The 22,387-nt window shown below is 40.3% G+C and overlaps 1 protein-coding gene across 1 annotated transcript; it reads left to right on the top strand.

Moving 5' to 3' along the window:
- Nucleotides 1-1,406: 1,406 nt before the first annotated feature.
- On the top strand, nucleotides 1,407-2,960 carry LOC104243230 (peroxidase 27-like). The gene is made up of 4 exons (XM_009798388.2): nucleotides 1,407-1,684; nucleotides 1,780-1,968; nucleotides 2,059-2,224; nucleotides 2,343-2,960. Exons 1-4 carry the CDS (start codon nucleotides 1,472-1,474, stop codon nucleotides 2,747-2,749), a joined length of 975 nt encoding a protein of 324 aa, XP_009796690.1. The 5' UTR covers nucleotides 1,407-1,471; the 3' UTR covers nucleotides 2,750-2,960.
- Nucleotides 2,961-22,387: the final 19,427 nt, after the last annotated feature.

Genomic DNA, 22,387 nt, shown 5'->3' with positions numbered 1-22,387 from the left:
AGGTATACATATATAAATATATAAAATTTCTATCAAAGTTTACGGGGTCTGGCAATGGTGAATTTATATTAGTATTAATTATGTGTTTACGTGAATCCAATAATTTTACACGTGTATTTATTTGGAGGCACATTAACTGTCCATCTTTCAACTTAATACTGTGTGATAATTAATGTGGCTTATATTGTGCATTTCTGCGTGTATATGATATGACTCCAAACTCTATATATGTACTGAGAAATCACTAAATATGTATATATAATAAATTTCAGAACTTATGAACTTTAAATTCAGAATCTATAAACTTTAAATCTTAGACGCTATCGCCTCCAAATGGTAGCATATATGATTAGAACCATACTAATTTCCAAGGGGCCGAGGGGGTGGGTTGTATATTCTCCTGCTGCATTTGAAAGCAAATAATTTATAAAAAGGTCAATGCTACTAAACTTGATATTCGAATTACTTAATATCAAGCTTATAAAACATGTCAGACATTTGTTTATTAACTATTTTTTCTACCTGTTTCAAGTAAATTGTCTCCCACTGTTATCACCAGTATTTCAGAAATATTTGTTATCATAAAAAGTTACACTTTTTTTCTTTATAAGAAAGATAAAAAGAGAAAAGAAAAGAATTTCATACCAACTAAAAGGTGATATGTGTGTGAGAGAAAGAAAATAATACGCGCCGTTTTTAGATGCTGAGTTTTAAAAGACAAAATACATAAACGTCTCCTTTAAGTTGTCCTCAATGACCAGTTGGACACCTCAACTGAGCTCATTTTAAGCTAGACACTTTGTTCATTCAGATATAATAACGTTTACTCCCCAACTCTAGAAATAAAGGAAGTCTTTTGTCATGTAATATAAATCAAATATACGCAAAGTAGCAAAATTAATTATCCTTTTAAATGGGTGGAAGCAAGAAAATGAAAATTAAATAGTTCGAAAAAGGGTTTGAATTATATACAGTGCGATTGTAAAGGCTCGATCCTATCCGAAATTTCAAATATTCCAAATTCATCTGGGAGTAATCTACGTTCAACTAGCCTTAAATCTGACTTCTGCACTTAATGTATTCTTGCGTCGATGACACTTGATATGGTTGATAGATTCTTTAAAAAAAATATTTAACAAATCAACCACACAACAGTAGCATGATAAATTATTAAAGCTCTTCGTTGTCTTTTCCTTTTTGTTTTTTAATTACATTTTATTTTCTGGCGAGTCCATTTTGCATATATTAGCAACAATAATGACATTAAAAATTGCTTAGTTTAGAAGGTGCTAACTGCTAGTAAATATTAAAATAAACTTTCCAATACCAGCTCTACCATTTATACAAATCAAAGGATTGATATGATCACCATTTGCATCCTATTTAAAGGGCATGCATTTGTGTGTCCCAATCATCCCTTCAAGCAAGAAAGTACATTGAGATTTTCATCATCCTTTGTCCAAAAAAGATAATGGCAACATTTAAGTTTCTTACATTTCTTATTCTTCAGATTTTTTGCATCTTGAAGGGTGCTAATTCACAAGGAGTGGAAGTAGGGTTCTACAAGAAAACATGTCCAAATGTGGAAGCAATTGTCAAACAGACAACAGCTCACTACATTTCTCGTGCTCCAACCCTAGCTGCTCCTTTGTTGAGAATGCATTTTCATGATTGTTTTGTTAGGGTAATCACCATGTTTTTATGCCTTATTTATCATATTCCTATGTTTTTTTAAACATTTTTCACGTAATGCACTAAAAAAATCATTTAATCATGCAGGGATGTGATGGTTCAGTGCTACTGAATTCAACAAAAGGTAACCAAGCTGAGAAAGATGCAATTCCAAACCAAAGCCTAAGGGGATTCCAAGTAATTGATGCTGCTAAATCTGCTTTAGAGCAAGAGTGTCCTGGCATTGTGTCTTGCTCTGATATTTTAGCCTTAGCAGCCCGTGATGCTGTTGAACTGGTAACTAATTACTATAGTACATTTGGTCCTATTTGTTAGCATTTCAAATATAATTTTTCTTTGAACATTATATATTATGGGTTGTTTCAGATTAATGGACCAACTTGGGCAGTTCCCTTGGGAAGAAGAGATGGGAGAGTTTCAATTCTCTTAGATGCCTTAAAGAATTTGCCAACTCCTTTTGATAACTTCACTACTCTTAAAACAACATTTGGCTCCTTGGGCTTAAATGTAAAAGACCTTGCTGTTTTATCAGGTAAAATTGATATTTTATTGTGAAACAACTCCATGTGGAAGAGTTACATTAATTCAAGAATCTCAAAAATCTATAACATATATTTATATTCTCTTATTTTCTCCTTGTTTATTCGTAGGAGGACACACTATTGGAATGTCACATTGTTTTTCCTTCTCAAGTCGTATGTACAATTTCACTGGCAAAGGTGATACAGACCCAAAGATGGATCAGAACTACATAGGTCGTTTGAAGATCAAATGCAAGCCAGGAGATGTGACCACCATCGTCGAAATGGACCCTGGAAGTTTTAAGAGTTTCGACACTGACTATTACACCATGGTTAGCAAAAGAAGAGGGTTGTTCGCATCTGATGCAGCCCTTCTTACTGATAGTCAAACAAAAGCTTATGTCTTGTCCCAGCTAAATCCCTATGCATCCACTTTCTTCAAGGATTTTGGAGAATCAATGATAAAGATGGGCAAAATTGGCGTCCTTACTGGGAAAGCAGGCGAAATCAGAAAACACTGCGCCTTTAGAAACTAAAGGAATTTTTATAAGCTATTTCCCTTGCAAAATTCTAGTCATTTCGTACTGTTATCCTTAACGGAGTTTCTGTTGTGAGTACTCATTTTTCTATTTTGAATAGCTCATATGTAAGGTGTATCTTTTTGGTGGTAAACTTATTGTGTTGTAAGTTTGTAATTCAGTTCATTAAGCATGAAGCTAATAAAAATGTTGCTTTAATTTGCTTTTACTAGCATGCGTGATTAGAATTCCCATTTTGTTTTACTGTTAAGCTATTAGGACGATGAGCTTTATCACAAATTAAAATTTATTCATAACATTCCTAGTAAGATGTTTTCACATAAGTATAAAATAGAAGAGACCGCGTGTAGATTGTATGACACAAATGTTTAACCAAAAATTTGAATTTCGGTCAAAGCTTGTTTTAAGAAGAACTCGGGTTACTGATAATGAAGTAGAAATAGAAATAACTGGTGTAAATAATAGCTGAATGGAAAGCAAAGTAAATCAGTATATTCCAATAGTATTTTGTGCCCTTACAAATGTCCATTCCTCACTTTTATAGTTATTTCTAAGTAATACGTTTTTCTCCTTTCATAATGGTGTCATTATGGACAATTAATGACATTTAATGTAACGTTATAATTGTCAATCGTAACTGTTTCGATACAGATTCTATAATATTTTCCGTAATTAATGCCTATTAATTACCAATAATACGTATCTATACCCCTTTTGCTATTTAGGTTCATTCTTCCGATGCCTCTTCAGAATATCAAGAGGTTCGAGCACCTATCCCTTTTGGATTTCTTGGATCTTTGCTTGTGCCTGCTAAAGCTCGTGCCTCTTCAACTATTCTTCACCAACTATCATTCTTTTACCACTCCACGTGTCATGACATGTCACCACATAATTAATTCGATACATTAACTTGATTTTTCCCAATACAGATAGTTCCCCCACTTACCATTTATTCATCAATAGAATATTTGGGAAGTGATTTTATTAAAGTGGGTATTTTTGCCGCCATTATACCTTCTCTGGAACTGACGCTTCATATGTCACTTCCATTTAATGGTCGTGACGCGTGGCATCTTCTAATTGGTTCTGCAACTTTTCATCGTCTTTTAGGGCTTTTTTGCGGCTTCATCAATTACGAAGCGACAGTTTCCATCATTACACCTTTTTCTTTGACGGTTGCTTCTAAGTATAAATATAGTTTTTGTCTTTGTCTTTCTCATAAAAAGTTTCACATCTTAGAATATTCGCTCTTGTTTTCTTCTTCCTCGTATTGCCATGTCTTCTTCAAACCCTAATCCTCGAAGAGTCCCCATTGTTGATGATCTTCCTCTTGCTCCTATTAGAAGCAGAAGAGGAGGAAGACTACGTAGTTTAGGGTCTTCATCTATACGGGGCACTTCTTTACCTCCAGTGAGTTCTACGCCTCCTTCTAGAACTAGGAGTTCTCTTTCCCATAGACCTTCATCTAGAAGTAAAGATTCTAATGAACCCGTTCATGAGCCTTTAGTAGATGAAATTGTCCCTGATGAACTATCTTTTTACACTGATAGAGAATCGATTTGAAACCAATTTTCTTCTATTTCTTCTTTAGATTGTGCTGATATTTATCTTTCTCAAATCACCGAAGGTCTGATCTATGTTGTTCGTAGGGATTGTGGAGACCTGATTTCCCTATTATAATTCCTAATGCAAACCAAAGAATTACATCTTACTTGACCGGGTTTACTTTTGTGTATACATATCCTTTTACGCTGAATTTTAACCCCCCCATTGATCCTGTTATCATTGAATTCTGTCATTTTTTCGACGTTTGTTTAGGACAGATTTGCCCCATTGTGTGGAGGGTTGTTGCTTGTTTAAGGCATTTAGCAAGGTTGGCTAATTTGCCTTTTACATTTCCATTTGATTCATCTCTACTCCCCTAAGCTTTTCTGTCATGGGATTTTCACTTTAGTGGGGAGAAGTAAGAGAGTGTTAGTTAGCCCAGAGGATGATAAAAACTGTGGCTGGTATTCCAGGTTTGTTATCGCCCCACTGTTGGTTTAGTTGTGACGACCCGGCCGGTCGTCTTAAGAATTTACGCCCCAATCCCCTAATAACTGCTTTCCAAAAAGTTTATTTCTGCTAATTTGATTTGCTGGGATATTCGGTTTTGAGTTTCGGAGAGTTTTAGGACACTTAGTCCCTAAATGAGAGCTTAAGTGTTGGAAAGTTGACTGTAGTTGGAACAGTGTGAAGACGGCCTTGGAATGGAAACCCGATGGTTCCGTTAGCTTCGTTGGGTGATTTTGGGCTTAGAGGCGTGTTCGGATGTGTTTTGGAGGTACGTAGCTAATTTAGGCTTGAAATGCTGAAGGTTGAATTTTTGGAGTTTTCAATCAGATAGTGAGATTTTGGTTTGAGGGTCAGAATGGAATTCCAGAAGTTGTAGTAGCTTCGTAGGGTTGAATGTGGCGTGTGTGCAAAATTTCAGGTCATTTGGACGAGGTTTGATAGACTTTTTGATCGAAAGCGTATTTTGAGAAATTTGGAGTTCTTAGGCTTAAATCTTTGGTTAATTCAAGGTTTCGATATTGTTTTAGGTATTTTAAGGATTGGTACAAGTTTGGATAGTGGTTTGTGACTTGTTGGTATATTTGGTTGAGGTCCCGGGGGCCTCGGGATGATTTCAGATAGTTGACGGAAGGATTTTTGAAGTTAACAAGTTACAGGTTCAGCTGGTATCTATCATAACCGCACCTGTGGTTTAGGTTCTGCAGGTGCGGAGCCACAGAAGCGGCGTTGTCACCGCAGAAGCAAAAATAAGGAGGAGCAGCAGAGGCCGCAAATGCGTAAGTATTTACGCACCTGCGTAACCGCAAATGCGGTGAGAAGGTCGCAGGTGCGGAATTTGGGGCTTTTAATGAGTTGTCGCAGATGCGACTTGTTTTGCGCAAAAGGGGGACCGCAGATTCTGTCCCAAGGCCGCAAATGCGGAAATCGCTAGGCAAAACATATAAATTCTTGCCTTCGCGATTTTAGCCATTTTTCATCTTTTTTAAAACGGGAAGAAGCTTGGGGAGCACTTTTCAGAAGAGATTTTCAGAGCAGTTCATTGGGGTAAGGTCTTTGCTCCCTAAACTCGTTATTATAGTGATTTTTATCATCCTAAGCATGAAAATTAAGGAAAAATCAGTGGCAAGTTGAGGTTTAGGGCTTGACTAATTAGGAACCTGTGAGTAGTGATTTGAGGGACCATTTGGGTCCGATTTTGGTACTTTTGGTATTCATGAGCTTTTGAGAGTATGAGGTTTTTGAAAATATAAATTTTACCTGATTCCGAGATGTGGGCTCGAGGGGCGTTTTGGTAATTTTACATAATTTCGTGTATTAGCTTAGAATATTGTGACGACCCAACCCGTCGTCTCATAGGTTACCGCTCCGTTTTCCCCATTTCTTATTTCTTTATGCTTCATTATCAGTGTTGGGTGTGAACGAGTTGATTTGGATTGGTTTTAGTAGGAAATGAGACACTTAGTCTCTTTAAGGAAGGTTTGTTTTGGAAATATCAACCGGACGTTGACTTATGTGTTAGAGGGCTCGAATTTGAATCCCGATGATTCGGTTAGCTTCGGGGGATGATTTTTGACTTAAGAGTGTGATCCGAAGTAATTTTGGAGGTCCGATGTAGAATTAGGCTTGAATTGGCGAAGTTAGTATTTTGGCGAATTCCGGTTGATAGGTGAGATTTTGATCCGAGAGTCGGAATGGAATTACGAGAGTTGTTGTAGCTTCGCTATGTCATTTCTGATGTGTGTGCAAAATTTCAGGTTATTCGGACATCATTTGGTTGGGTTTTTGATCGAAAGTGTATTTCAGAAGTTTTTAGAAAATTAGGCTTGAATTCGATGAGCTTTGGGTAATTTGATGTTGATTGAGGTGTTTTGATGATTGGAAGAGGTTTGAATAATGTTATGAATTATGTTGGCATGTTTGGTCGGGGTCCCATGAGGCTCGGATAAGTTTTGGAAGAGTTTTTGGAAGATTTTTGTCGTTTGAGCATAAGCATGTAATGATCCAAAGGTTCCATTTTTAGTTCTAGAGATCGAAATTTTATTTCGAGATTTCCAGAATTTAAATAATGAATTATAGGAGTGATCTGGAAAGTTTGGTCTAATTTCATCAAGTCGCGATTGGGTTTTTGACACGAAACATGAGTTAATTGTTTAACGAGCGAAATGGGTATTGAACTAGAGCTCCGAATTGAGTTTCGATTGAAGGTCTATGCTTTTTATTATTATTTGTGACTCATAGGAACAAGAATCATCGAATTCCGAGTTCGTATGATGGAGTTAGAGCCTTTTTAGTGAAACGAAAAGCTGCTGCAATTTTCTGGGCAGTTTCTGCATTTTTCTCACGTGTGAACAGTAACCGCACCGACGTGAACAATATCCGTGTACAATACCGTGTACAGTACCGTGTACAGAAAACATGAACAGTATCCGTGTACAGTCCTGTGTACAGTACATATGAACAATACCTCGTATATCGTACCCCATGACAGTACCGTGAACAGTACCCATGAACAGTAAAATGCGTGAACAGTAACTGCAAAAATTTCTGGACAGTGTATGATTCGGGCAGTCCGAGAGTTTTCTCATTTTTGGAGCTATGGAGCTCGGATTAAAGCGATTTTCGAAGCGATTTTCACCATATGGATTGGGGTAAGTGTTCTATATCCAAAAGTGATTATATTTAATGATTTCATGGTTATTTTCATCAAGAATTAGTGAATCAAATGGAAGAAATTGGAGAAAAATTGTAAACTTTTCAAAAACAAAAATTCTAGATTTGGAGGCCGAATTGTTATCGGAATTTAGTAATTTTGGTATGGTTGGACTCGTGGTTGAATGGATTGTCGGATTTTGTGAGTTTCGTCGAATTTCGAAACGTGGGCCCGGGGGCCGGGTTTGAGCAATTTCAGGATTTTGATGTTAAATTGGATATTTTCGAGTGGGCTTCGCTCCCTTAGCATATTTTAATGATTATATACTGATTGTGGCTAGATTTGGAGCATCCGGAGGTCGATTCGTGCGGGTGAGGCATCGCGGGCTAGATTTTGGACCGGATCGAGGTGAGTAATTGATGTAAATGATGTCCTAAGGGTTTGAAACCCCGGAATTTCACATCGTAACGCTATATTGAGATGACTTGCACGCTGGATAATGGGCGTGGGGTAGAGCACCATTGGGGATTGTGACTTGGTCCGTCCCGAGAGATGTTTTACCGTGTTTTCTACTTGAACTAAATTGAGAATCATCCTTACTTGGATTTGATTGTTACATTTGGGCTTCTTGCCAATTATTTGAATCCTTTAGGGATTGATATCACTGTTTTCGCATATTTTGCATATCATTTTATCTCAGTCCAAGGTTTTAAATACTTTTTTGCAAACTCCGCCATCTTTCTAAGATTTGAAAACTTAAATGATATTTCTAAATGATATTTCGGGCTGAGAACTACTGTTTTACGAATGCCCAAGGGGCATATGATGATTTCTGGACTGAGCGTGGATTGGGCTGCGTGCTGCAGCAGTGTTACATTGATATTGATGCCGAGAGCCTGGTTGATTACATTGATATTGAGGCCGAGAGCCTGGGTGATTATACTGATATTGATATGAGGCCGAGGGCCTAGATTTGATGCCACGAGATGGCTTGATATTGCGCTTGGGCTGTAGGAGCCCCTCCGGAGTCTGTACACACCCCCAGTGAGCGCCGTCGACGATAAATAAATGGATGGCTCAGGCTGCACGCCGCAGTGGGTATTAGAGTATACCATCATATGCATTGCATTGCACTTATGCATTTGTTTTTATCTGTTATACATGTCTCAGTATTTGGTACTCTGACTTAATTGACTTGTTGTTTCACTATTTGTTGTTCTAAACTGCCAGTTATAGTTTACTTTGTATTTTTCCATAATTTCTTACTCAGCCTTTATTTATGTTTATTACTCACTGGGTCGGAGTACTCACATTACTCCCTGCATCTTGTGTGCAGATCCAGGTACACTACAGGCTGAGTGAGGATTTGTTTAGCTGAGCAGTAGTATCCGGGAGTATCGAGATAGCTGCATGGCGTTCGCAGCCTTGATCTCTCCCATCTATCTCTATCTTTTATTCTGTATTTTTCCTAGACAGACTTGTAATAGGTGGATATTCTGTATTAGAGGCTCATATTCATGACACCAGATTCTATTGGGCTATGGTGTGGTATTTTAATTGAACTTCCGCAGATTTTATTATTAATTATACACTTGATGAAATGACTTAGTAAATTCTCTGTGATATTTATCTATAATCTGAAAAAGAATTTGGGATAATGTTGTTGAATGGTCGGGCTTGCCTAGCAGTGTGTTGGGCGCCATCATGATCGGGGTTGGGTTCGTGACAAATATATTTGTAGAATTAGTTACTTGAAGTGTTATTTACATTATGAAATTGAATTGAATAGATTTGGGCCATTTGGAGTCGAGTACTCGTGGCAAGAGCGTGGTTTCAGATTGATTTTTGAGCCAGTTCAAGGTAAGTGGCTTGTCTAACCTTGTGTGGGGACCTTCCCCTTAGGATTGGTATATTTGGTAATTGAAATGCCTTGTATGCGAGGTGACGAGTGCGTACTTGTGCTAATTGTTAGAAATCCGATTTTCTTTAAGTAATTACTAGTATGTTTCTTTTCCTGTTTCTATTACTTGCATTGTTAAGCCTGTTGTTAGCTTAGGAAAGCATGTCTAAGTGACTTAATTGCTTTATTTGTTCAACCTGCCTTACTTGAATTATGTGCATCATGCTAGGCTAGAATCACTTGTTGCCTTAATACGAAGTCTCTCCATTTCTGTATATTTTCCTGTTGCTGTTGTGTAATTATTTTGGAACTACGGATGTGGGATTCCGGTAGCTCCCCCTTGTCTGTTTATTTTGGGACTACAGATGTGGGATTCCGGTAGCTCCCCCTTGTCTATTAATTTTGGGACTACGGATGTGGGATTCCGGTAAATCCTCCTGCACAGTTATATGGAACTACATGAATGCACCCAGTAGATTCCCCCAGTACTGGGTATTTACATTTGTTACTACGGAACGGGATTCCGGTAGATCCCCCTCGCACTATGATTTGGACTACGGGACGGGATCCTGGGAGATCCACTAGATATGTACATATGGGACTACAGGACAGTATCCTGAGAGATCCCCGATTGTTATTATTGGTGCTAAGTTGTATTTCCTTTCCATGTTTACCTCGTTCTACATAGTTGTTGCTATCTTGTACATCCTGTGTTATTTTACTGTCGTACTTATTATTACTGTTCTGTTCTATACTGTTGATCTTTATATTTTATTTAACCTCAGTAGGGCCCTGACCTTCCTCGTCACTACCCAACCGAGGTTAGGCTTGGCACTTATTGAGTACTACTGTGGTGTACTCATGCATCTCCTACGCATGTTTTTCATGTGAAGATCCAGGTACCGCTACTCAAGCCTACCATCCAAGAGGTCTCGAGAGTCGGGCCACTATTTTGGTGCTCGTACCCCAGCTGCAGGTCATCACGGTAGGGGTTATATGAGTCTCCATATTCATTTAGCTCTTCTAGCAGTAAGTAGTTCTCCAGCTCCTCCTAGGCCTCAGGAGCCTTATTATGCACCTCTGGTTTCTAGCGCGCCTCCTGCGCGGGGTACTTTCAGAGGTCAGTCCAGCAGACTTGGCTCAAGCCAGTCACAGCTACCATGCCCTCCCAGAAATTGTTTTGAGTGTGGTAACACATGTCATATGGTGAGGGATTGCCCCAGACTTGGGAGGGGTGCACCTCCACATACTTCTTAACCACAACGTGCCCCGCAGAGTTCTCATGCTATGGTTACAGCTCTAGTTGCTACCCCACCTGCTCAGCCAGCTAAAGGTGGAGGTTGGGGAGATAGAGGTCGCCCTAAAGGGGGAGGAAAGGCCAGATACTATGCCATTCCTGCCCGTACCGAGGTTGTTGCTTCCGATTTTGTCATCACATGTATTATATTGGTTTGTCGTAGAGATGCATCAGTTCTATTCGATCCAGGCTCTACTAATTCTTATGTGTCTTCTTATTTTACTCCACATTTGGGTGTATCTCAGGATTCTTTGAGTTCTCCTATTTATGTTTCTACTCATATGGGAGATTTTCTTGTTGTGGACCGCATCTATGGTCGTGTTTGGTTGCTCTTAGTGGTTTTGAGACTAGAGCCAATTTATTGTTACTCAGCATAGTTGACTTTGATATTATCTTGGGCATGGACTGGTTGTCGCCCCATTATGCTATTCTTGATTGTCACGCCAAAATCGTGACGTTGGCTATGCTAGATGTACCACATGTTGAGTGGAGAGGTACTTTAGATCACACTCCCAGTAGAGTTATTTCTTTTCTTAAAGCTCGGCGTATGGTTGAGAAGGGGTGTGACGCGTATTTAGCTTAAGTGAGAGTTGTCAGTATTGATACCCCTTTAGTTAATTCAGTTCCAGTAGTACAAGATTTTCCTGATGTGTTTCCAGCTGATCTCCCAGGTATGCCGCCTGATAGAGATATTGATTTTGGCATTGATCTGTTGCCGGGCACTCAGCCTATTTCTATTCCTCCGTATCGTATGGCTCCTCTTAAAGGAGTTGAAGGATTTGTTACAGGAATTGCTTGATAAGGGGTTTATTCGGCCCAGTGTATCGCCTTTGGTGGTCCTGTCTTGTTTGTGAAGAAAAGTGATGGTTCTATGCGTATGTGTATCGATTATCGCCAGCTGAACAAGATTATAGTGAAGAACCATTATCCTTTGCCTCGCATTGATGATCTGTTTGACCAGCTTCAAGGCGCACGAGTGTTTTCTAAGATTGATTTGCGCTTAGGTTACCATCGGTTGAAGATTCAGGAGCCAAATATCCTGAAGACTACTTTCAGGACTCGGTATGATCATTACGAGTTCCTTGTTATGTCATTTGGGCTGACCAATTCCCTAGTAGCTTTTATGCATTTGACGCACAGTGTGTTCCGGCCATATCTTGACTCATTTGCCATTGTCTTTATCGATGATATTCTGGTGTATTCCTGGAGTCGGGAAGATCATGTGTAGCACCTGATGATTGTGCTTCAGACTTTGAGAGAGAAGAAGTTATATGCTAATTTCTCAAAATGTGAGTTTTGGTTGGATTCAGTGGCATTCTTAGGCTATGTGGTATCGAGTGAGGGTATTCAGGTGGATCCAAAGAAGATAGAGGTCGTGTAGAGTTGGCCTAGACCATCCTCAGCTATAGAGACCATCCTCAATTGCAGCCCCCATGACCAGGTTGACCCAAAAAGGTGCTTCGTTCCAGTGGACGGAGGAGTGTGAGGCGAGCTTTCAGAAGCTCAAGACAGCTCTGACCATAGCCCCAATTTTGATATTGCCTACAGGTTTGGGGTCTTATACGGTCTATTATAATGCCTCGAGGGTTGGCCTCGAAGCGGTGTTGATGCAGGACGGTAGGGTGATTGCCTACGTGTCCAGACAATTGAAGATACTTGAGAAGAACTACCATGTTCATGACCTTGAGTTAGCTGCCATTGTTCACGCCCTAATGATTTGGCGCCATTATTTATACGGGGTTCCCTGTGAGATTTATACTGACCATCGGAGCTTGCAACACCTGTTCAAGAAAAAGGATCTAAATTTGCATCAGAGGAGGTGGTTAGAGTTGCTAAAGGACTATGATATCATTATTTTGTATCACCCGGGCAAGGCCAATGTGGTGGCGGATGCTTTGAGTCGCCGGGCAGAGAGTTTGGGGAGTTTGGCCTATTTACCAGCATCGAAGAGGCCTATGGCGATGGATATTCAGGCCTTAGCCAGCTAGTTTGTGAGATTGGACCTTTCAGAGCCCAGTCAGGTTCTAGCTTGCGTGGTTTCTCGATCTTCCTTATTTGATCGTATTAGGGAGCGGCAGTATGATGACCTTCATTTGCTTGTCCTCAAGGCCAAGGTTCAGCACAGTGATGCTAGTGATGTGACTATTAGTGATGATGGGGTATTGAGGATGTAGGATCGTATTTATGTACCCAATGCTTATGGGCTTCGAGAGTTGATTCTAGAGGAGGCCCATAGCTCGCGGTATTCCATTCATCTAGGTGCCGCGAAGATGTATCAGGATTTGACGCAGCACTACTGGTGGAGGCGGATGAAGAAGGATATAGTTGGATTTGTAGCTCGGTGCCTCAACTCTCAGCAGGTGAAGTATGAGCACCAGAGACTGGGTGGGTTGCTTCAGTAGATAGAGATTCCATAATGGAAGTGGGAGCGAATCACCATGGACTTTGTAGTTGGGCTCCCACGGACCTTGAGAAAGTTCGATGCTATTTGGGTGATTGTGGATCGACTAACCAAGTCCGCTCATTTTATTCTTGTGTGTACTTCTTATTCTTCGGAGCGGTTGGCTGAGATTTATATCCGGGAGATTGTTCGTCTGCATGGTATTCCAGTGTCCATCATCTCAGATAGGGGTACTCAGTTTACATCATGGTTCTGTAAGGCCATTCAGCATGAGTTGGGTACTCGGGTGGAGTTGAGTATAACATTTCACCCTCAGATGGATGGATAGTCCGAACGCACTATTCAGATTCTTGAGGATATGCTCCGTGTGTGTGTGATTGAGTTTGGAGGGTCTTGGGATCAGTTCTTGCCATTGGCGGAGTTTGCTTACAACAACAGTTATCAGTCCAGCATTCAGATGGCACCGTATGAGGCTTTATATGGCAGGCGGTGTAGATCTCCGGTGGGTTGGTTTGAGCCGGGTGAGGCCAGATTATTGGGCACAAACTTGGTTTAGGATGCTTTGGAGAAGGTTAAGGTGATTCTTGATAGACTCCGTACAGCCTAGTCCAGACAGAAGAGTTACGCGGACCGGAAGGTTCATGATGTTTCTTATATGGTTGGAGAGCGGGTTCTGCTTCGAGTTTCGCCTATAAAGGGCGTTATGAGATTTGGGAAGAAAGGGAAGTTGAGTCCGAGGTTTATTGGTCCTTTTGAGATATTGAGGCGTGTTGGGGAGGTTGCTTATGAGCTTGCTTTACCTCCCAGCTTGGCAGGAGTTCACCCGGTATTTCATATTTCGATGCTCCGAAGGTATCACGGTGATCCGTCGCACGTGTTGGATTTCATTTTAGTCCAGTTGGACAAGGATCTATCCTATGTAGAGGAGCTAGTGGCAATATTGGACAGGCAGGTTAGAAAGCTGAGGTCAAAGAACATTGCTTCAGTAAAGGTTCAGTGGCGGGGCCAGCCAGTCAAGGAGGCGACCTGGGAGACCGAGCAGGATATGCGCAGCCGTCACCCTCATCTTTTCACTAGTTCAGGTATGTCTTTATGCTCATTCGAGGATGAACGAATGTTTAAGTGTAGGAAGATGTGACGACCTGGTCGGTCGTCTTAAGAATTTACGCCCATATACCCTAATAACTGCTTTCCCCAAGTTTATATCTGCTAATTTGATTTGCCGGGATGTTTGATTTTGAGTTTCGGAGAGTTTTGGGACACATAGTCCCTAAATGAGAGCTTAAGTGTTGGAAAGTTGACCATAGTCGGAACAGTGTGAAGACGGCCTCAGAATGGAAATCCGATGGTTCTGTTAGCTTCGTTGGCTTATTTCGGGCTTAGAGGTGTGTTCGGATTGTGTTTTGGAGGTCCGTAGCTAATTTAGGCTTGAAATGCCGAATGTTGATTTTTTGGAGTTTTCGGTCCGATAGTGAGATTTTGATCCAAGGGTCGAAATGGAATTCTGGAAGTTAGAGTAGCTCCGTAGGGCTGAATGTGGCGTGTGTGCAAAATTTCAGGTCATTCGGACGAGGTTTGATAGACTTTTTGATTGAAAGCGTATTTTGAGAAATTTGGAGTTCTTAGGCTTAAATACTTGGTTAATTCGAGGTTTCGATGTTGTTTTAGGTGTTTTAAGGATTGATACAAGTTTGGATAGTGGTTTGTGACTTGTTGGTACCTTTGGTTGAGGTCCCAGGGGCCTCGGGATGATTTCGGATAGTTGACAGAAGGATTTTTGAAGTTAAGAGGTTGCAGGTTCAGCTGGTATCTGTCATAACCGCACCTGCGATTTGGGTTCCGCAGGTGCGGAGCCGCAGAAGCGGCGTTGTCACCATAGAAGAGAAAATAAGGAGGAGTAGCAGAGGTCGCAGATGAGAAAGTATTTACGCATTTGCTTAACTGCAGATGCGGTGAGAAGGTCGCAGGTGCGGAATTTGGGGATTTTAATGAGTTGTCGCAGATGCGACTTGTTTTCCGCAAAAGCGGGACAGAAGATGCGGTCCCAGGGCCGCAAATGCGGAAATTGCTAGGCAGAACATATAAATTCTTGCCATCAAGAATTTTAACCATTTTTCATCTTTTTCAAAACGGGAAGAAGCTTGGGGAGCACTTTTCAAGAGAGATTTTCAGAGGAGTTCATTGGGGTAAGGTCTTTGGTCCCTAAACTCGTTATTATAGTGATTTTTATCATCCTAAGCATGAAATTTAAGGAAAAATCATTGGCAAGTTAAGGTTTAGGGCTTGACTAATTAGGAACCTTTGAGTGGTGATTTGAGGGACCATTTGGTGTTCGATTTTGGTACTTTTGGTATGCATGAGCTCGTGAGAGTATGAGGTTTTTGAAAATATAAATTTTACATGATTCCGAGACGTGGGGCCGAGGGGTGTTTTGGTCATTTTACATAATTTCGCGTATTAGCTTAGACTTTAATTGTAGAATCAGTTACTTGAAGTGTTATTTACATTATGAAATTGAATTGAATAGATTTTGGCCATTTGGAGTCGAGTACTCGTGGCAAGAGCGTGGTTTCAGATTGAATTTTGAGCCGGTTCGAGGTAAGTGGCTTGTCTAACCTTGTGTGGGGGACCTTCCCCTTAGGATTGATATATTTGGTAATTGAAATGCCTTGTATGCGAGGTGACGAGTGCGTACTTGTTCTAATTGTTGGAAATCCGGTTTCCTTTATGTAATTACTAGTATGTTTCCTTTCCTGTTTCTATTACTTGCACTGTCAAGCCTGTTGTTAGCTTAGGAAAGCATGTATAAGTGACTTAATTGCTTTATTTGTTCAACCTGCCTTACTTGAATTATATGCAGCATGCTAGGCTAGAATCACTTGTTGTCTTAATACAAAGTCTTGCCATTTCTGTATATTTTCCTATTGTTGATGTGTATTTATTTTGGGACTACGAATGTTGGATTCCGGTAGCTTCCCCTTGTCTGTTTATTTTGGGACTATGGATGTGGGATTCCGGTAGCTCCCCTTTGTCTGTTTATTTTGGGACTACGGATGTGGGATTCCGGTAGATCCCCCTGCACAATTATATGGAACTATGGGAATGCACCCGATAGATTCCCCCAGTAATGGGTATTTGCATATGTTACTACGGAACGAGATTTCGGTAGATCCCCACGCACTATGAGTTGGACTACGGAACGAGATCACGGGAGATCCATTGGATATGTACATGTGGGACTACAGGACGGTATCCTGGGAGATCCCCGATTGTTATTATTGGTGTTGAGTCGTATGTCCTTTCCATGTTTACCTCGTTCTGCATAGTTGTTGTTGTTTTGTACATCCTGTGTTATTTTACTGCCGTACTTATTATTACTGTTCTATTCTATGCTGTTGATCTTTATATTTTATTCAACCTCAGTAGGGCCCTGACCTTTCTCGTCACTACCCAACCGAGGTTAGGCTTGGCACTTACTGAGTACCGCTGTAGTGTACTCATGCCTCTCCTGCGCATGTTTTTTATGTGCAAATCCAGGTACCGCTACTCGGTCTACCATCCTTGAGGGAGGCGACTGCTCTAGAGACTTCGAGCTACATCTGCAGCGTCTGTAGACCGAGAAGTCCCTTTTCTATTCCAGCTGTTAAACCTTGCCCTTCTGTATTTTCTTTCTTGTTAGATATTCTGGAGTTAGACTGTTAGATATTCTAAAGGCTTGTATTTCCGTGAGTTTCCGGGTTTTGGGATAGTACACTTGGTTCTGAGAAATGTTGTGTTGTGTATGCCGAGCGACACTTTTTAACACTGTTTTTATCACTCCTCATTCTGTTTTAATTTTTTATATTCCGCATTTTGTTTATCTTCCGCAATTTAGGCTTACCTAGTTGTACAGGACTAGGTGCCGTCACAATGGTTCACGGAGGGTGAACCAGGATCATGACATTAGTGGGCGAAGAAAATGTTCCATTTCCTGAAAAGTGGAATTTTACACCTAAGTTCCTTTTATAATTTTCTCTATCTTTTCCCTTTATTTTTCCGGCTACTGTTTAACTTTTTCTCTTTTTTTTTCCAGCAACCATGGGAACTGTTGATGAGATTCCCAATTTCTGTGGTTGGGTAGAAAAGTTATTGAAAGTTGCTCCAATGGAAGGTAGATCTTGGAAAAATCTTTCACATAGGTTTGGTTGGAAAGTTAAAACTCATGGTAAATGTTTTACTCATCTCCTTTTCATATTTTCATTCACCCTTTCCCTTAGAATTTGTTTTGACCCTTCTTTTTATCAGTATTTCCCATTCGTGGTGTAAGTGTTGATGTAGTCATGGCTTCCAGGGTCTCTTTGGAAAGAGCTGAAGAGATAATCTTGAGTTATTCATCGAAAATGAAGGCTGATACAAACCAGGATTCTGAAGAAGAGGAGGAACATGATGGAGGTTCCTTGATTAAAAGGCCATGGGTCAGAAGATGCATTTTCTCAGATAATGAAGCGACTCCTCCCCGTTCTGTTCCCATAACCGAGGCTGTTGAAGTCACCTTGTGGAGCTCTGATGATGATACTCCTGCGGCAGCTCGTGACTCTGATGATCGGTTTTTTTCTCGTGGGTTTGATAGCGAAAATTTGGATTTTGTTTTCGATGAAGTACCCCTTACCTCTTTTACCATGCCTGTCCCTGTGGCACGTTCTTTACCAGTTGTGACTGCTACTTTTGTTGCTCCGCCCCAAATTGTTATGTCTTCCTCTATAGTTCCCCTACTATCGTTCCTCGTAATGAGGTTGGTTCTTTGAGTGGAAGTGGAACGATGAAACATATTACCATTGCGGTCCATGCGATGGTAATCTTTTGAAAAAGTCAGCTCGGGCTGACGTATGGTTGAAACCTCTGATCGGTCCAGTTGAGAAATCCATGCTCGAGATTCATAGCTCTTTGACTTGGATGAATGACATAGTGTAATCATCATTAAAGGTATTTGCTTCTTTTTGCACTTTATTCCATCATTCTTTTATTAAGGTTCTTACCCCTTTCTTCTTTTTTAGATCAATCAACTGGCATAGAGATGATGAAGAGCGTTTCTCATAAGGAGCAGTTAATGTATGATTATCAGATTAAAGCAGACAACTGGAAAGAATAATATGAAAGCCTTCAACTTGATATGGAAGTGTTAGAAGAAAACAAGTGCACCTTAGAGCAACAGTTGAAGGTTTTGACTTCAGAGTTAGCAGTTGAGAAGGCTTCCTCGAATCAAGCTGACAAGGACAAAAATCTCCTCGAGATATCATTTTCTGAGCAACTCTCCAAAGCCAGTGAAGAGATTAGAGGGTTGAAGGCATTTCTAAACGAGAAAAAGGTTTACATCGATGAACTTGTGCAAACACTTACCCAAACCCAAGAATATATTTGTGAGCCTTCTGATAAGGTCAGGTTTTTAGAAAGTTCACTTGCTCCTCTGCAATTGTCATGACCCTAACCCCGAACTCGGTCGTGATGGCGCCTTTCGTGAAGACAAGGCCAACCAGGACAAAGTAGAACACCTTATTTAAACAGTTAAATACCATAAATAGTTCTAAAAACATGATATAATGACCATAATTTGCGGAAGTAACGATAACAACAGTGAAACCCATCCCGACACAGCCCAAACCAGGGTGTCACAAGTCACGATCAACTAAGAAATCTGGATACAAGTCTACTGAACACTAAATCCGATACAATAGTTCTAAGAACATGAAAATGATAAGATAAGGGAGGCACGGGGCTGCGGAAGCCAACAGCTACCTCGTAGTCTCCGAATCACTGCCTGGACTAGGAGGATCAGCACTCAGGAGCGAACTCTGCGATTCCTGAATCTGCACACAGGGTGTAGAGAGTAATGTAAGTACTCTGACTCAGTTAGTAATAATTATAAATAATGGCTGAAAGCATGAAAACACGTACGACACAAAGCAACTCTATATCAAAACAGTAAAAATCACGTAAAGCAATAAATCAGTGAGGAAGTCAAGTGAAATCTCTTTAAATCAGGTAAAACAGGTAATTTGGTAGGTAAATAACGAGTAGAAATCCCCCTCGGTCACAGTATCAATCACTCAGAACAGTATCATCTCCTCGGGCTCACTCTCATCACTAGTGCTCATTCTCAGCTCTCGACCCATGTATCTCTCATAATAACAACAATCAGAATAACTGCTGCGGCATGCAGCCCGATCCATACATCGCTGCGGCGTGCAGGCCGATCTATATAGATAGTCGACTGCGCTCATTGGGGGTGTGCAAACTCCGGAGGGGCTCCTACAGCCCAAGCGCTATATTGCTGCGACGTGCAGCCTGATCCATATAAGTATTGTTGCGGCGTGCAGCCCTATCCATAACATATATAATATCCTCACCATTGGGTTCTCAACCCGTCTCAGTCATTAACCTTACAGCCTCTCGGGAACAATAACAGGAGATAGGGATCTCAACCCACAAATTCCTCTCATTTAGGAATAGTATGATAAAACCAGCTCGAATCATTTAAAACAGATAGAAACATGACTAAAGATATTATTTTAACAAGTATAGCGAGGAATATCAGTCAAAATCCCCGAAGGGTTCAGATAGTTGGCACAAAGACCAAATATGGCAATCAACCCAAATCATGATGATAACAAATAATATTTCAGTCAAATACACGGTAAAAATCATCAACCGAGATGGACCAAGGCACAATACCCAGTAGTAAAAGACCCCACGCTCATCATCCAGCGCGTGTCTCACCTCAATATAGAACTACGATGTGCAATCCAGGGTCTCAAACCCTCAGGACATCACTTACAATCATTACTCACCTCGAACCGACTAATTCTCTAGCTCGCGACGCCTTTGCCCCTCGAATTGGCCTCCACGCGCGTCAAATCTATCCAAAATCAAAACGAATACATCACAATAAGCTAAGGGAACAAATCCCAAGCGAAAACATTCAAAAAATATCAAAAATCCCAAAATTAGCAAAACCTGAGCCCTGGGCCCACGTCTTAGAATCGGGTAAAATTTACATTTTCAGAATCCTCATACCCTCACGAGTTTAACCATACCAAAATTATTCAGTTCCGATACCATTTGGTCCTTCAAATCATCATTTTATATTTTTGAAAGGTTTCACAATTTTCTTCCCAAATTCCATCCCAAATCATGAATTAAATGATGAATTCAATAATAGATTCATGTACTCTAGCCAAATCTGAGTTAGAATCACTTACCCCGATGAATTTCATAAAAAACCTTCGAAAAATCGCCAAAATCCGAGCTCTCTAGGTCAAAATATTAAATAAAACCCAAAATCTCGTATTTATAGAGTACCCCTCAGATTTCAGCCTCCGCGGTCCGCACAGAACCACCGCGGTCCGCACAAAAGCACCACGGTCCGCACAAAACCACCGCGGCCGCACTTCATTTTGTGCGGTCCTCACAGCACATACTGCAGCCGCACTTCCTTTTGTGCGGTCCGCGCGGGTGGGTTTCGAGGCCTGCAACCCTTCTGGACCTGCTACAGCTATGATTTTGGCCTAAAACATCCCGGAACCTACCCGGAACTCCTAGAATTCCAAACCAATTGCACCAACACATCCCATCACATCATTTAAACTTGTTCAAAACCTCGGGATGCTCACAACAACATCAAATCACCAATTTAACAGGGGATTCAAGCCTAAGAACTCCAAGAACTCTTAAATTAGGCTTTCGATCAAAAATCTATCAAATCTCACCCGAATGACCTGAAATTTTGTACACACATCCCAAATGACACCACGAAGCTACTGCAACTCTCGGAATTCCTTTCCGACCCCTATATCAAAATCTCTCCTATCAATCGGAAATCGCCAAACTATCAACTTCGCCAATTCGAGCCTAAATCTTCTCTACAACTCCATAACCCATTCCGGTCGTGCTCCTAAGTCACAAATCACTTCCCGAAGCTAACCGAACCATTAGAACTCACATCCGATCCTTCTAACACATAAGTCAATGTCCGGTTGACTTTTCCAACTTAAGCCTTCTTAAAAGAGACTAAGTGTCTCATTTCTTACCAAATCCTCTCCGAACTCGAACTAATCAACCAGATCACATAAAAAACGGATAATGAAGCGTAAAGAAGCTAAAATAGGGAAAAATGAAGTGGTAACTCACGAGACGACTGGTCGGGTCATCACAACAATCTTCCTATGATGCTGCTTTGGCTGAGAAAGAAAAGCTTAAAAACAAGATTGACCAATGAGAGAGAGATTATGAGATTCTTGAGGACAAGACTGCTATTGAAGTGAGTTGGGCTATTTTAAACACACGTCATGATACCCTTGTTGAGGCTAACCAAGATGGTTTTAACTTGGATACTGAGTTAGCCAAAATAAAGTAGACCATTGAAAAAACTCTGCAATGCCAAGATTTTCATTCTCTCATGGCTGATACTCCCGATCATGTCGAAGATGATATAGGTATGGTGAATGCCCCAGCTCCTTTAAGTCAACTCGAACCTTCTGCTGTTAATGATACCACTTTAGATTCTTCTTCTGCCCCTTAGTGAAAATTTATGAAGTGTAACTCTTTTTTTTCCTTTCTTGGTAGTTTTACCCCTGGTCCCATTTGGGGGTTTAGTTTTTTTGGAAATGACAAGTCCCCAAATCTTTTCGGGGAATTTTATAAAAATGACAATCATTTTATAACTAAGTTCATACTAAGTCTAAACTTAATATTATGAAGTTTTTTGTTTAACTTAATTGTCTTGAGCTTCTGTTTTGCTCTCCTTTGCCTTTATACTCAAGGTCTTATTTGTTAATTTGAAGGTTTTTGTCTTACCCTTTTTGCATTTTTCTTTTTCTTTTCTTTTTAAAAAAATGCTTTGTTAATCTTCATGGATATCTAAATCAAACATGAATTTATAAAAGAGGGCCCTTTTATAATCGACACTTAATAAAGAAGACGTCTCAACTTCATAACGGTGTAAATATACGAAAAAAGAAATAGGAACACATATGTTTCTCAAAATAACTTTGATAAAGTTTTCATTTGAATTTTGTCAAGTTTAAATAACATCTTACAGGTATTTAAATATCTTCTATAACTTTTTCGTGATTGTTTTGTTTACGACAAATTTGCCAAAAAAGGAAATAAAATCTAAGGGTTTTATAACCCATGGCCAAACATTGCCTTTAACATAGACATCATAAGATTTTGAAATCTATACGAAGGTTTTTTGACTGGCTTGTGTTATTAGCTCATGACTTTGCTCTGAACTTGATACATTTGATGAGTAAACTTTTGGGCTTGACTTGAATTTAACTTGAATTCAGTATTCTTTG

The sequence above is a fragment of the Nicotiana sylvestris genome, chromosome 6, assembly GCF_000393655.2.
Source record: "Nicotiana sylvestris chromosome 6, ASM39365v2, whole genome shotgun sequence".
NCBI lineage: Eukaryota > Viridiplantae > Streptophyta > Magnoliopsida > Solanales > Solanaceae > Nicotiana > Nicotiana sylvestris.
This window is presented reverse-complemented; position numbering and strand designations above follow the sequence as displayed.